At 45.6% G+C, this 16,007-nt stretch overlaps 1 protein-coding gene across 1 annotated transcript in view; it reads right to left on the bottom strand.

The window, feature by feature from the left end:
* Positions 1-16,007, bottom strand: part of unc5b (unc-5 netrin receptor B) — a 48,335-nt gene that overhangs the window by 3,844 nt on the left and 28,484 nt on the right. The window contains exons 2-13 of the mRNA XM_030106083.1: positions 10,131-10,361; positions 9,674-9,817; positions 9,161-9,264; positions 7,846-8,026; positions 7,401-7,568; positions 6,738-6,902; positions 4,951-4,983; positions 2,250-2,444; positions 1,548-1,916; positions 1,359-1,446; positions 625-799; positions 299-538 (exon numbers count right to left, since the gene is read on the bottom strand). Coding sequence (XP_029961943.1) covers positions 299-538; positions 625-799; positions 1,359-1,446; positions 1,548-1,916; positions 2,250-2,444; positions 4,951-4,983; positions 6,738-6,902; positions 7,401-7,568; positions 7,846-8,026; positions 9,161-9,264; positions 9,674-9,817; positions 10,131-10,361 — 2,093 coding nt within the window. The remainder of the gene's footprint in view (positions 1-298; positions 539-624; positions 800-1,358; positions 1,447-1,547; positions 1,917-2,249; positions 2,445-4,950; positions 4,984-6,737; positions 6,903-7,400; positions 7,569-7,845; positions 8,027-9,160; positions 9,265-9,673; positions 9,818-10,130; positions 10,362-16,007) is intronic.

Below are 16,007 nucleotides of genomic sequence, written 5' to 3'. Positions count from 1 at the left end.
ACTTTACAGGTCTCTGGAAGTGATGTTATGGTGTGTGGGGAAACACAGGCACTAGATTTTGACATGGAAGATTCCTGTTGATGTGTTGATTTGATATTGATCCATTTTGGAGTCAGACTATGTTAAAACACTTTTTAACAAACCATTTTTCTTTGTAATTAATGTTGGAAAAAAAACAATTTTACTCCGGTGCACAAACTGAATAGAAAATACAGAAAGAATACGCAAACAGCAATTTGATGAAGTTGTGATATATGAAGACAAAAGAAAAGGATGAAAAAAAAAACGCAGTCAGCACCTTGAGTGCATGTGGGGTATCATGGATACAGTAGATCCGGAGGCTATAGTCCAGGGACAGGCAAGGTGCCCTGGGGGCAAACAGAGCCAGCTGCAGGCGCTTGCAGGCAGGTTGCGGAGGGCAGGACTGACCCACAAGGCCGTACGTCCCCAGCTGCTCCATGAGAACGTGGCAACACTCTTCCTCCAGCTGCAGGTAGCAGGGAGACGAGAGCGTCTCCTCCCCTACAGTCAACACCTCCTGCCGGATGAAGACACGCTCAGTGATTCCCTTGTTTGCATTCAGAGGGACTTCAGTCGTTCAACAGCCGTTCGAGGCCGCCTCACCTCCCAGGCCCCCTGGTGCGTTTGTGTTTTCAGGGTGAGGGTCCAGTCGGGCGTGGGCGTGTCGAGCTGGGCACAGTGAGGCAGAGTGAGGACCACGGGGCGATTCAGCAGCATGCCAGACGGACCGCAGCTCACCACCGGACTCAGCACGGTCTGACTCCCCTCTGAAGGTAACCTGCAAATATCACACACACCACACACACACACACAAGTGTTTGCAAAACAAAAACATCACGCTTCATTCACAGCCATCACACTCTCTGCAACAGGCTCATATTAATGTATCTGATGCAAACTGAAAATTAAACCTCCATGAAATTGGCCAGAAATGAGTCTGCTGCTGGTTTCTGTTGAAGGCTGTACCTGGTGTTACGCAGCAGATGAGCTCTGCATAAGAAAAATGTGCAGATTGAGATCAGAACCAGAGTGCTGAATTGATGATCAGAGTAGGGCCAGTCGGTGGCGTGGAGGTCAGCGCTCCTGCTTCACAGCCAGGATTCCCCCAGCGTCCAGTCTGGCTGGGGCTGGGGGGCATTTCTGTGCGATGGTTTACATATTCTGCCTCTACGTGCTTCGGTTTCCTCCAAGAATTCAAATGCTTGGTAACTGATGAGTTCACATTTTGATTGACTGACTTTCTGTGTTTGCAGTGCGATGGACTGGCGAGTTGGATTTGGTTGGATAAAGCTTTATAGAAAATGAATGGAGTAAAAGTCAGGATGAAGTAGACTCACGTTGTTTTGTCCCACTTGTTGATAATCAGGTACATCTCATAGAACTTCCCCTGAGGGATCGTTCCAGGAGGAACCAGCAAACTCACACCTGGGAGAGAAAGCGTTACTCGTCTCATGCTGAATGAACCGATCAGGTCAAGGCAGCGTTGTTTGACTAGAGAGAAGACAGCTTCGTGCGCTGTGCATTACCGGTGTTGGGGATGGTGAGGCGTCCTCCCAGATGTCCCAGGGTTGCGCTGGTGCTGAGCCCCGGCTCTCTGGACAATGTGTGGCTGTGGTACTCCCGCTCTCTGCCCACAGTACCCACCGACTTTAAGCTGAGGATTTCGCCGTCGCTTGAGCACATGTCAGCGGGGAGCTCCAGAGACGAGAGCGTGGAGGCATTATACACCTTGATTTTCAGACCGGGCAGGGGGTCCAGCAGGGGGGAGGTGGTCATGGGGATTTTGTGAGGGCTGTCGTTGACCCCTTGCTGCAGGGAGAAGAGCGGCCCACGGAAAGCTCCCGCTGTGGCCGTGAGATCCGGCGGGGCCGAGGGATGCAGAGGATGGGGGTTATCTGTGGACGCAGGAGAAGAGATTGGCTGTTCCCTTATCGCCAAGAAATGACACCGGCACGGCTGAGAGGGCTAAATGTGACGCGAGTGAAATGGATTAATGTTGTTAATTAATATTTGATGGCAAGAGCAGGAGGAAGGACACCATGACAAATGCTTAAAATGAAAAAAAAAAAGGAAAGCAGTAAAGAATGGAGAACTGAGTGAGAGGAGATAATGGTTTATGAGAAGTCATTTATAGGATGATATAAATAGAAACGCGATAATGACATGAAATGACAAAATGCTTTAAACGGGTAAAAACATGAAAACAAACAATCAGCGTGCGCAGTCACCCTGTCTGGGAGGCTTGTAGTTGCCGGGGTGGAAGGCGGCGGTGAGAGCAGATGAAGAGTCGGTGATGTCGCCGTGGAGATGGCGGCATCTGCGGCGGTACGCGAGCACTCCCACACACAGCACCATGATGACGCTCAGCAGCAGGGCCACGACCAGGCCGGTGTAGACGGCCACACCCATACCCGGGGTCAGAGCTGGAACACACGGGGAGAGAGGAGGAGACGCTGAGAGGTCAGGAAGAAACGTGAACGAAGAAGAAACACCAGAGGGGAGGAACGGACAAGACGGGTTCTGATTTACCACAAAGTAAATAGAACGGATTAGTTACTATTAGCTGGTGCTGAATTAGTTTGTCAGTTCACTACAGTCATGGAAATCACACGAAACAAAACACGAGTATACTTTCCTTCATTTTATTTGAAAGTCGAATCTCTAAGTTCTCTAAATTTTATGTTAAATTTATTCAAACTCCGTTTTGCCATCAGCTTTAATAGAAACTAATCAACAAATTACCTCATGATAAATCAAACTAATCCATGTTTGGAGACTTCCCCCCCCCCAACACATTAGAAAATGACTTTACGCATGCAGTCATTATAGCTGCTCCACTTGAGAGCATTGGATGTGAAAAGACATGCTCTCCAACACGATTACAATGTAACAGATGGGGATAAACTCCACAATCCTCTGGGTGACACAATGGTCAAATGGTTAGGGTGCATATTGTATGAGCTATCAGAGGGCGCAGCGCAGCTTTTTGCTGCGTTCTTTCCCCATACTTCCTGTCCACCTCTAATCGGAACCGTCAAATAAAAACACACGTACTGCTGAAATTGCTCTTATATGAAAATCCTCTATTTAACTGACACAGTCAATGTACTTTGAATCTGGAGTTACCTCGAGCTTATTTCTTATTTCCACATAATTACAGTCCAGACAGGAAACAAAAAGAGGCGACGAGCATTTAAGTTAAGGGAACATTAGAAAACACTGCACAGATCCGATTCAGTAAATCAGTATTGGCAGCGACACTAATGCTCACTTAAGTGGATCATATATCAGGGATGATGTGACCAATCCACATTAAATACACTGTTGTTGTCGATGCCATAGAACTCACTGTTTCTGCCCTGACTGACAGTGATTCAGTCACACTGAGTCGCTTACTGTGTTTTACTGAAATCAAGTTTTCACATATAAAAATGCTAAAGATTAGCTTCATGCAGCAAAGAAGAGAAAAGACGAGCTCTGATTTGCCTGATTCTACAGACAGCATAGATAGAACAACTGACGACGAGTGTGTTTTTAGTTATTTTGAAACACGGTTCAAAATAGGTTTTCCAGTCCATGAGTCCTGCTGAGCTGCATCGAGTGTTCGGTCTGACGCCGGGTCATTTCAGCGGCCACCCCTCGTTAGTAAATGCTTTATCTTATCCTGCAGGAGGCACGTCCGACACCAGACGTCAGCCTGGAAGGAAGCGAGGTGAGTGGGTGGCTGGCCCTGAATTCACCTGCTCCCCATCGAGCTCCCTCCTTCCTCTCCTGCTGGGTGATTGGTTGTGACTGGTCAGCAGGCTCATCGCAGCCTGCTTAGCCCCGGACACCGGTGCTGGCAGAGCCAGACCTAATCCGGACACGTGAGCCAGTCACCCCACAGTAGAAGGTAGAAGAGAAGACTGGGAGCCAGGTTGACGGGAGACAAAAAAAAAAAAAGTGCAGAAGTACACAGTTTGGAAACACAGTGGAAGAGGCCAGCAAGATGAGAGGCAATTTAGCAAAAAGGATTGGATGGAGCTAGATAAGGTTGTGATTTGTTCAGAGGACAGAGGGATTATTAGTGTGTTGAGGAGAGGAAAGGAGATAAGGGGAGCAGAGCAGGAGGGAAGAAGGGAACCACAGACACTGTGCAGCAGCGGCGAGAGCAGAAGAAAAGGGCGGATAGGAGGAGAGGAAAGCCAGAGGCAGACAGGCTGGCAGAGGAGAGCTCCCGCGCTCACGTGGCACGATGGAACCGAATCAGACAGCCGTCCGCACTTATTACCAGAAACGGAACAATAGCAAATTACGTGCATTACGTGGCCGTTCTCTCCCGAGCCTACGTCCCATCGAGCTAAAGGAATTACCATCACTTTAAATTTAAACTATATCACAGATTAAATGGAGATCAGACAGCAATCTAATGTTTATCTTTGGCAAGTGCAGCGTTTAAGGATCAGTCTCAGCTTAAATGAAATAAATGTCATGTTTAAAACTGTTGAGTTGTCGCAATAGATTTAATTAAACTACCACTAACCATCGTTTTGATGTTTTTAAAACCCGCAAATGTAGCAGACTGTTATGCAAATAGTGCAATGTGGTCACGCTGAGTCACTTCGGACACCGATGTTACACTCAGTCAACACGCAAGACAAGCGACGGTCGCGGCTCTCATGAGCTGGCTGGACAAGAAGGTGAGGCGCGTCTCCGCCGAACGTGATCTGAGACGACATGAAAGTGCGGATGGAAAAGCTCAACACAAAGCGCCGCCGCACGCCCACAACTCCATGTGCTAACACAGATGTTTGGACTCCGAACCTGAATGAGCACACACACACAGACACACACACACACACACACACACACACACACACAGACACACACAGCACAAAGACAAACAGCATGAAGCAGTGAGAGAGCAGAATGATGGGAAAATGAACTTACGATGGCTTGCATGTTCAATAGAAATCTTTTTATCTGTTTGATCGGGAGAAAAAAAAAACAAGAGAAAAAGAAAAGGAAAAATGCAAAACATAAAAATGAATCAACTGCTTGTATGCAAATTATCATACAGAAACAAAATACAAAGCTCATCAGTATGAAAATAGGAATGTAAACATAAAATTCATATCGCAAACAAAGAAAATACAATTCATATTGAAAAAAATTAATAACCTCAACTAAAGTAATGCATTGTGGAGTAAAGTCTTGGATTAGTATTTATATAATTTAAATTGGGAAAATCTCGCTTATTCTAAATGATTGTGAATCAATGAGATAGAGGAAAAGTTAAAGGATATTTTCCGACATATTTGTGTGGAACAAGTAGACAACAACATATATTAAAGTCCTATCTTTTCACGTCCTGCAGAGCCTGCTCGCACCTTCATTACATTATCAGGATCACCTTTTTTACAGGAACAGTAATTTTCACAACCTGCATCATTTCTGAAAAGTGTAACAAATATCAAAACCTCCTTTCAGGTCTGTGTTACTTCTTCGATCTCAAATACAATAACCGTCTCTCCCAGGCATCGTCAAAACACCAAATGGACTTTGCCATTTGTCCAATAACAATTACAATCTACCAGGATGAAGAGCTTGGTTTGTGGTGTCTCGGAGCATTTTAAATTTATGACTCGGGTATTTAGCCGGTCCTCAGAGGGATTAACAATGAGTGAGACATTAGCATGAGCGTCAGCTTCCACTATTTGATAGTCTGGAGTGTGTAAGGAATACAAAGAGTCCTAATATCATCAGGACAGTTTGTGACCGCAGAGTAATCACATTAACGTGCCGGAAAATAAATAAGTCAGTCGGTAACCTGCAGCTTGCAAGCAACACATTTCCAGATTTTCCACCCATCTTCACTCCTCCGTCAGAGTCACTTGGGTGCTTGTTTTCATGATGGCCTCCTAAGAGCGCTCGTCTATATAAGGGGAAATCAGAGAGCGTATTTGTCTAATCTGGCTGCTCAGCGGAAGTCTGTTTATGTCAGGCCTCGCGTGTACGTCTGACAGAGTCGGAGCTCAGCCCTGCTCTCAGCGCGGGTATGATCCCCCTGCACGTGCACTTAAAGGGCTTGTCTACACACCCGGGTGTGTCGGTCCGTGTCGTGTGAGTGTGTGTCTGTGTGTTTTATTAAGTGTGTCCTTGAGTATATCTCACTGCCTTTGTGGATGTGCATCTCTAAGACTCTAATGTGCTGTCAGCTGGATTCCTCCCAGCTCATCACGGGCTGCACATTGGGTGTCAGTGTGTGTCTGACTCACTCTCATATGCTCTTCCCCTGTGCTAATTTTTCAACTTGGCCATGTCATGCTCGCTTCCCACTCCAAGCGCTTTTTTAGTCTGCACTTGCTTTATCTCCCTCTCCTTCCATCTGTGCGTTTTAGATGTGGATCAGTTGCCCTCTCTCTTTGTGAACCCAAGTTTCCACTCATGAAACATCTGTCTACGATTTAGCTTTTTCTTTTTTTTTTTTTTCTTCCCTTTTTCAAGTTTCGTCTCACTGCACTGTCTCACCATGCTGCAGTGGGAATATAGCCTCACACAAAACAGCTTGAAAATGCAACACACCTTAAACAACTGTGAAGTCAGACCACTTCTACCTCAAACTGCAATTAAGAAATGTTCAACTACTTTCAGATGGGAAGGGATAAACTATAACAAAATGACAACAGGAAATATATTTAGATTTTTTTCAACCGTACAAATGAAAAAAGGCTTACTTCGAGCACACAGCCCCTCGGTGCAGTTTTTGCTCTCCATCATGCTGCCGCTGCAGTGCTTTCCTCCGTTGATGGGTGGGGGGTCCTGACACTCGCGGCTGCGCCAGTGGGTGCACTCTGTCCCACAGGCGGACCACTTTGCCCACTCCGTCCAGCCACCGTCCACTAGAACGACAACAGAGATGTGAGTCATTTTTGAAAACTAACCATCAACAAACTACTTCCAGATCAGTGAAACTGGGCGCGATGCTATAATGCAACATGATGCATATGCAATAGTTTGAAGTGCATGATTCTGCAAATTGCAAAAATGCGGTTTGTGGTTTGTTTGAAACGCCTTTGGAGTCAGGGTGGTCTGACACACAGGGCAAAGCAAAAAGAGCCACATTGCAGATACCTTTTAACGATGAAATCAGAACAGTAACTAGATGCTTATCTGTCCTGATTGGACGAAACCGGTTTTTAGTTTTAAGCAGAAACAGTCTGTATTCCAGAAAAGTTGAACCTTCTGTGGAGGAACATGGCTTAAAAAAACATTAAAATGGTGTGCAATTTGTTAAATATTACGTGTCAATTCAGAATCTCCCATGTTAGAATTTTCCAGTACGAGATCATTTTACTCAACTACGTTACAGATACCACAAATAAACATGTAATTTTCACCTGGACACAGGGTAGTGCAAGTTACTCTCTGAACAGGTGGGCCCTCACAGAAGGCTCCTCCATTGAGGGGGGCAGGATTGGTGCAGCTGCGTGTTCGACGCTGCCAGCCCCGCCCGCACCGAGCATTACACTCGGACCATTCAGTCCAAGAGGACCAGCCTCCGCTCACTGACAGAGAGACCACACACAGACAAGCAAAGACAGCCGCTCTCAAAGTTACTACCATTTCAACAGTGCTGAGAATATCTTCATCTTCAAATTTCACCACAACTTTCATATGACTAAGTTGTCAAATTAACAGCTCACTTTCCAAAAGTCTCCTAAAAACCAACATTTCATAGCTTGGTATCAAAGCTAATGCCAACGATTACCTGCTGCAGAGTCATTTCACTGCGTGAGTCATGAAAAAGGAAGAAAAAAAATTGGAAAATGCAATGAGCTGTACCATAAACGATGAGCGTGGCGGTGCTGCTGCGTCTCTTGGCCACCACGTTTCGGGCCACGCAGGTGTAATTAGCGGTGTCCAGGAGTCTGGCCTGTTTGATGATCAGGTCGTGATCGATGGTGATCAGGAAATTGGAGTCCTGCGACGGATCGATGACGTCCTCATTCTTCAGCCAGTCCACCTAAAGCCGAGACGGTAAACACAACTTCACATTAAAAAACTGGAACTTCAGAGAGAAACTATAACTGAAATATATGTGTCACCACTATAATTAAAAAAGCGTTTATGCTACTCTTTAAAAGAGCGCAGGACTCCGAGGACGGTTTAGCACACCCTCAGCCCCCTGTGCTGTTTCAATTTACACTTTCTTCAGTTTTTGGGCTGATAATTCTTCACGTAAATCGTTGTACAAATCAGCAGGTGCGTATGCATAAACATGAGTCAGCGCACCACACGCAGAGCCATTGGGTAAACAACCTGCAGAGTATTAAGTCGTCACAACACGGTATTGATCAAACACAGTCAAAACATCATCTAATTTTTCCCTCGGAACAAATACTAATTTGTTGTTTCTCTTCCTTCACGTTTATTTTTAACAGGGTCTCCTTTCTAATGGGTATAATAACATAAAACAAGAAAAAACAATTGGGATTTATTGATAAATGCATTTTTAAAATCCAGTTTTAAGCTCTTATGTGATCCCATAACATATGATTTCATTTAGCCTTTCAGTCTGTTTTCATGTGCTTTTTATGTCACACAATATTATTAAATTGATGTTAAAGAAAAGGGAAAAAAAATTACTTGGGTAATAAAACCCACATTCATGAATAATTTTTTATCCTATTTATAAATTTACTGTGTTGTTGTTTTATGGGTAAAATTGGCCCTTTTGGTGCAGGGTCACACAGTTAGAGCAGCTTGGTGATTAAACCCAACACAGAGTGAATTTAAGCCTTTAGAGCTTTGTTTCTGACATAACAGATCGTATATTCACTGATATTTAGATGTTCCCGTGAGGTTTTTTTTCTTCCCCCCTTTAAATTGATGGAGTCAAAATGTCAGCACTTGTTCTTCCTTCCCTCTGGATTTTATGTTATTGTAGAATGTAGTGCATAAATTTGTTGCTAGTTTGAAGCTTGGCTTTGGTTTTCAAAAAACTTGTTGTCTTTAAAGCAACAAACACTTTATTACAGCTATCAATCAGGTCCACAATTTAAGCTCCCCACCACATCAAAAAAAAAAAAAAAAAAAAAGTCACAAACAAATGAAATGGGCAAGTGATGAGTCCAAGAATTAGAAAAAGGTGATTTACCTCAGCGGCTGGCATCCCCTCCGGGGGGCGACACTGCAGCAGCACCTCCTGCTCCAGTCGCACCTCCCGCCCCAGAGGCTCCTGCTCAAAGTTCTTCCTTAGATCTACAGAGGGCAACACGTATGCAGTCAGCAGTTAGTAAAGGCTGGCAGAGTGACACCCTGTTTATCTCAGTTTCGCTGGCTGTCACACACACACACACACACACACACAAAGGCACGGTAGCCAAATCCCTAAAAAATCCACGATCACTGTGTTGTTTTCTTTCACTTCGAACCTTCATCAGCATGCAACGTGCCAATCACACTGTGCCACACATTACCACTGAGACTCGGATGCAGTGTCACGGCAGGTTTATTTGCATACACACTTAAGCTGATGCCTGTGACAAGAAAGAAGTCGGGAACATTTGCCCTTTCACGGACTCTCTTCCTGTCAATTTATTTTCCTCACTTCTGTTTGTCTCTCTTACACACACACACTCACACGCACATACACACACACAATACTGACATGCAATGCGAACATAGGCACGGTTGCTCTTGGTGGTGCCGGCAGCGCTCCAGGCCACACACTGGCACCAGTAGTCTTCAAGGCCAAACAGCTCCTCCACCTGCGTCCTCGACACGGAGATGTCCACCTCTCGTACCACCAGACCTGCGGTGGGCGAGCGAGAGAGAGAGAGAGAGAGAAAGGAAGAGAGAGAGGAGGAGGGGGGATTAGTGAAGCATATTTTTCACAGTGCATATAAATAATGCATTGGCTGCGAGCCAAAAGCAGTTAACGTGCACATAAAATTCTGTGGAAGCTAATGGATTATGTAGTTGAAAATTATGCTGGTAATTGAGTATAATGTTTATGTCTGTAAAATACAAGGTGACATCAGTATGTGTGTGTGTGTGCGTGCGTGTGTGTGAAGATAGATTTACAGTACGTCTCTATATGTGTGTCTTAGTAAATAAATCACCACCTGTGAGCTGGTCCAGACTCTCTCTGGTGACGTGGTCATTTTGATTGACCCATTCTCCGTTGCATTTGAAGTAGATCTGTGTAGCGGGAGAGGCCCGGCAGCGCAGCTGGACCGGCCGGTTCTTCACGATGAAGGCGTCTTCCGGTTCCAGCAGGAACTCCGGGAGCGGCTCTGCCGGGGCTGATGGGAACGAGTCGGGGAGGACCTCTGCATCGCTGTAGTCGGTGCTCTCTGAACACAAGGAAAAACAGAAAGGGTTAAAATGACTTGCCCTCAATGTAAAGAGCAGCGCGGCGAGGCGGCCCCAGTGCCATGTGGACGGCTCTGCGCCGCTCTCCGACTCAGATCTCCCTCCGAAGTAAGAAATAAACAAAAAGACAAATTTGTCCCTGAGGGATCAATAAGCCATCGCATGCCTGAGGGGAATAGTGACAGCTTGTCTTGTGCGTCTCAATCCAGCTCCGGGGTTTTAAGGCAACTCTTGTTAGTGCATTTCAAGGAGGTATTTAAGGTGCTGACAGTCTGCGCAGTGTGTGAAGAGGAGCGGTGACATTTGTGCGTCCCTGCCTTGCCAGGGATCGGGTCAATGCGAGCCCGCCGCTCTGGTGTCTCTGGAAGAGTCGGCGCCCCTCGGCCGGGGGAGGGGGGGCGGGGGGTGGCCGACCTTACGTGGTGGACGGGTGCTGCTGATCGCACATTGTTCCATGACATTTCTGATGTGACAGACACATCGCTCCTGGCGGTGCTGCCAAGAGCTTCTCCTGGCAGGGAGGCCGCCGTTCCTCTGACCTCTTCGGTTGGACTTGTTACTCTAATGATGGAGAGACTCCAGGCAGCAAATTATCGCTCCAGTTTAATTAGCTACTACAGGCCTGCATGGCAATAGATAGATTTACATATTTGTTTTCATTAAAACTACAAGGGTCACCATGCTTGCTTACAGTCAGTGTAATAAATGCAGCCAGTCTGCGATACTTCTAATGGCTCGGCTCTGGCAGTCGTGATGATATATATTAGGAGTGCCAGAAAACCTTGGTCAAAAGATTTCAGCTTAAAAACTGTCCATTTCTTCCCAAATCTCACTTCTGCTTCGTGGGGAATTTCACATGAAAAGATTTTGCTGTTACTGGCTCTTGGTATCCGACAATAAGTGTATTATCAGACGAGTGGTATTTAGAGTCTACAGTGCTGTAACTGTCAGGCCTGTTACACTTCAGCTCATTCACTGGAGCTTAATACATTTTCAGACTTTCTCAAATAAACTAATTATTTCAAGTTTTTCCTTAAAACCTGAACACTTCATGAGGACAAAATCTCAGTGAATCTTCCCACTTCTAATATAAATCCTTCCTTAAATGATGTGTCTGTCAACTGGGGTATGATCTGTTGTGCTATGCAAAAACAGGTAAGCCAATTGGAGCCAATCCCAGCTAACTGTAAGCAAGGACAAGGTGCACCCTGGACACATTCCCAGCTCCGCACAATTATAAATACACAACAGAAATATATACAACTTGTTCAGATATTTAATAAAAACTTCTGCAAAGTCAGCAGCTGCAAGTTTTTTTGTTTTCACTTTTGTTTTTTGAGCCAAACTCTTCTCATTAGTATCCTTTTCAGGTAATCCAGATTCTTATAAAATGTTAATGGCTTTGGCCTTCCAATAGAAAAGATTGTTCTGCTAATGAAAATGAGCTAAACTTAATAAGCATTAAATGGTGAGCCGAGAACAGATTGACAAAAAAAAAAAAGCTATAGGCTTATACGACTCGGTGCATTTTTTCCAATCTCTCTCTCTCACACACACATACGCGCGTGCACACACACTCACACGGTAAAATGTAAAACGGATAACTGCATTTTCTTACAAAATTGCCTCAGTTTTTAAATCACATCCTCTGTATTCAGCGGCTGATCAAGAAAGGAGGTGTGAAAGAGGTGTGAGAACAAATCCAATTGCTGTCTTAGAGTGAGATTTAGATGAGGCAAATTTTGCAGAGTTCAGTTCATAAAATGTATCAGGGCCACTCTGATCACTTATTCTACAACCAGGGAACAAGAGAAGCTACTTAGAAAGATAACAAGTCCTATTTTGGGAAAGTGAGCTTTTCCCCACTCCCCATCTCAAACCTTCCCTCGGCATGTTTTGTCAGAGAAAATATTGAAAGTAAAGAGGAACACGAAGCGTGAAGGAAGCAGAAGAGAAATCTGGCATCTCCAGATACAGGGACGGCTCCTCTCTTGATTCAGCCCTCTTCCTATAGTTTAAAAGAAAGAAAAAAGGACTGGCTGAGCTGGAAGACACTGCGGCACCAACCACTGCCCGCAGCTGAGAGTTTGGCAGTGCAGTGGCCACAGGACAGACAGAAAGGGCAACAGCTGCTCCAGGCCTAACCGCCATCCAGGACGGACCTGTCACCCCGTATATGTCTCTGTCTTTCCCCGCTCTGTCTCTCAGCAGAGACACTCAGAAACTCTGATCGACCACCTCAATCTATAGCAGCGTGCGATGGTCAGAGTTGCATTCACGCAGGTTCAGATTAGCTAAACCTTTTGAGTGAAGATTCTCCTCAAAGAAAAGAATTACAATTAATTGGTTTATAGATGTATAAGAGAGACCACTCTCTCGCCTCGGAGACGTTTACACTGACAGACTACAAAGACAAGGCTAGCTGTATTTTCAAAACTCAACCAAAAATCTGAACAGATTGACAGAAACCATGCACTCCATTGTGCTCCGCATCGCCCCCGCCACCTCTTTTTTGGGTTCAACGGGCAGGGCTCGAGCACTGCCGGGAACCAGGATGCACATGCAGCCCATCCTCTCATTTGGCTCAGAGCTCTTTTACCACATGCTCCCTGCGATGCATCGCCAGATTGTTGTGTCAGTTGTTCTGGCGTACTGTCACTTGTGGTCTTTGTGGTTTTCACTAAAATGAAACCTGCGTGCTCGGTGTAATACTTCTTCTCTGTCTGTCCAGAAGCAGCCAAGCCCTCCCTCCTGCCCTGCTTCTTTCATTCCTTCAGGCTTGGCCGAGGTCACCTAACCACCAGCCTAGTTTGCTTCCCCACCTGCTCCAGTCCAGCTCTCAGGTGGGGGTCCATCCATCCATCACACTCCTGCACCTCACTCGCTGTTTTCTCTTTAATGGAATCAACACTCTTGAGCTATCTTCCACCTTGGCTTGAGTTCCAAAGCTTCCTTCTTCTTACAAAACCAAACTAGAGCACATTCCTAGAGGTACCATTATGCCAAATTCTCCGTTGAAATGACCTTGAATTATGTTGCGAGTAGGACCAACGGATGGAAAAACTGACAGTTAGTAGCCACATCATTGATACACCTGTTGAATTGGCCATTAAAGCAAACATATTTAGGAACGTGAAGTCCCTGAAGATCGAACTGAGCAACAGAACTGCAGCGAAAGCAGGCTGGAGTGACTGTAGATGTCATGGATTTTCACACAAAACTGTATCCCAGTGTACTGAAAATGTTTTAGGAAAAGAGATAATATCCATTACGTTCTCTTGTACAGTGAGTCAACATGACAACTCATTACAGTGAAGGTGTGCAGAAGATCATCTCTCAATGCATAACAGTCCAAACTGGAGCCGCAGCAGCAAAAGACCACTCAGTTTACATCGAGTATGTTAGCCAGGAGACTGAGACGCAATCAGAATAGGCTATAACATTTGTATATTACAGGAATAATAATGTGTGAACAACATAAAAAGCCTGGATCCATCTGGTTTGGCAATGGAAGACAGAAATGTAAATGACCCATATGGTACAGATATTGTTTCTATCATTCTGAGAGGAAAAAACTTTTTCAAGTTTCAGATCAGATTTTATTTCAGCTCCACAAAAGTGACTTTATCACACTGAATTGTATTTGGACATATACAACTCAAAAGTGTCTTTCAGCGCACAAGAAGAAAACAAAGCAAACAAGCAACATGATACTTGTTCAAATATGGAGCACACACACACGTGCGCACACACACACTTCACTGGACTCCCAGAGGTTACACTCTGCCAGATGTGAGCATTTACACTCAATTAAAGACGTAGCACAAAGGCACACATGTATGTACACATCCAAACACAAATATTGGATGTTAACACATTTCACTGTGGTGCTTTACTATAAGCGTGAATCACATTCATCTCCGGGCTTCTCTCACAATTCTTCCCTCTCCTCTCTCCTTACTAAGCTGTCGCCTCCAGTCTTTCAGACTTTGAATCCTCTGTCAATAACCAATTGTGTCGCCCCTACCCACACCTCACCCCCGCTCCTTCCCTTTGTCCGGCATTGATCGGTCGGTGTTCAAACATCGGCTGAAAACACAGGCTGTCACTCTTCAGGCACGACGAGAGGGGGCACAGAGAGAGAGAAAAGAAATGGCAGCAGAAAGACAAACAGAGGGAGACGGTGGTTCAGTCAGAGACAGAATGGGAGGAGAGCCCTGTGTATTTGTATAAACCTCCCTCTCTGTGCAGTGCGTGAGTGTGTGTGTGTGTGTGTGTGTGTGTGTACGTGTCTGCATATGTGTGTGTGTGTTCCAGGGCCTGCAGAGAGGCACAGTTTAATTAAAGCACTTTTGGATGACAGAGGTAGGAGACAGACAGACAGCTTCTTTCTCTCCCCTGTCTCGCTCTCTCTCTGGGAAAATGGAGCTGAGGGTTTAAAGTGGAACCTGTGTTTTTGGACCAGCATACAAACATCCATCAGAGCTCAGCAGCTGGCAATTTGTGCGGAATGGAGGAGCCTTAAAGACAAGAACTCCTTGCCGTGCAGCACAGCAAGTCTTTTATTACTCTAATGACAGACAGCAGACAGCTAGACAGCAAACACAGGCTTCTGGGTATTCTTTGCTAGAGCACACACACACACACACACACACACACACACACACACACACACACACACGGACCCAGACACAAGATGACAACCTATGCTTATACAGTACATTCTCACCCACTCTTATTCATATATGCGAAACATAACTGCGACTGAAGGAGTCCCCTTCCTTTGTGTGTGGTGTGAAGCGCACAGCTTCAGTGCACTGTAACCGAGAGCCGGAGTGACAGTGGCGGAGCCGGGCTGCGCTGGAAGGCAGGACTGTGTGGGAGACAGACAGAGCGGATCTGGGGAGAGGTGACAAGCTGGGAAGACAAGAGGGCTGGCCAAAGACAGGTCAAGAGACACTCAAAAACAAGTGCAGAGGAGAAAGAGACAATGCTGTGTGTGTGTGTACATACAGACACACAAAATGTGCACACACACACACGCGTGCGTGCACTCACACACACTGGGCTTCTGTAATAACTGGCGAGGAAAATGAATCACAGCAATGTCTGTCTTTGTCTTAGTCTGACGACGTCGTTCTTTTTGCCCTCCGTCGTTCTCCACCCTCTTTTCTTTTGCCTCTCATTCTCTCACATACACACCGATGACTGTAATTTTCTTAGCCCCTGTGCCTCCAGCCAGAGTGGAGTCTAAAGCGTCTGTACTTTATCATTACCTTTACAGAGTTAGTCATTACTGTCCCCTCCAGTGCCCTCATGATCCCAACACTCAGAAATGGAGGGGGGGAGCAGGCATGAGAGAATAAAGCACAGGAAGAAAAAAAAAAAAAAAACTGTGGGGCAGCCGAACAGCAGAGAAACACCATAAAAAACACGGGGTCAAGTTGTTTTCGGAAAGATCAGGAATTTTTCTCCACTTCTTCCTTTTCCTATAAGGTCAGAAACAAACAACCGCCCAGTGTCACACCTCCTCCCTACCGTCTTTTAGTTAGGTGTTCGACATGGAAGTGCTTTTCTTCTGGCCCTCCCCTGACTCCATTCCTATCCCCCCCCCCCCCCCCCCCCCC

Source organism: Salarias fasciatus, chromosome 13 (genome assembly GCF_902148845.1).
Source record: "Salarias fasciatus chromosome 13, fSalaFa1.1, whole genome shotgun sequence".
Classification (NCBI taxonomy): Eukaryota; Metazoa; Chordata; class Actinopteri; order Blenniiformes; family Blenniidae; genus Salarias; species Salarias fasciatus.
This window is presented reverse-complemented; position numbering and strand designations above follow the sequence as displayed.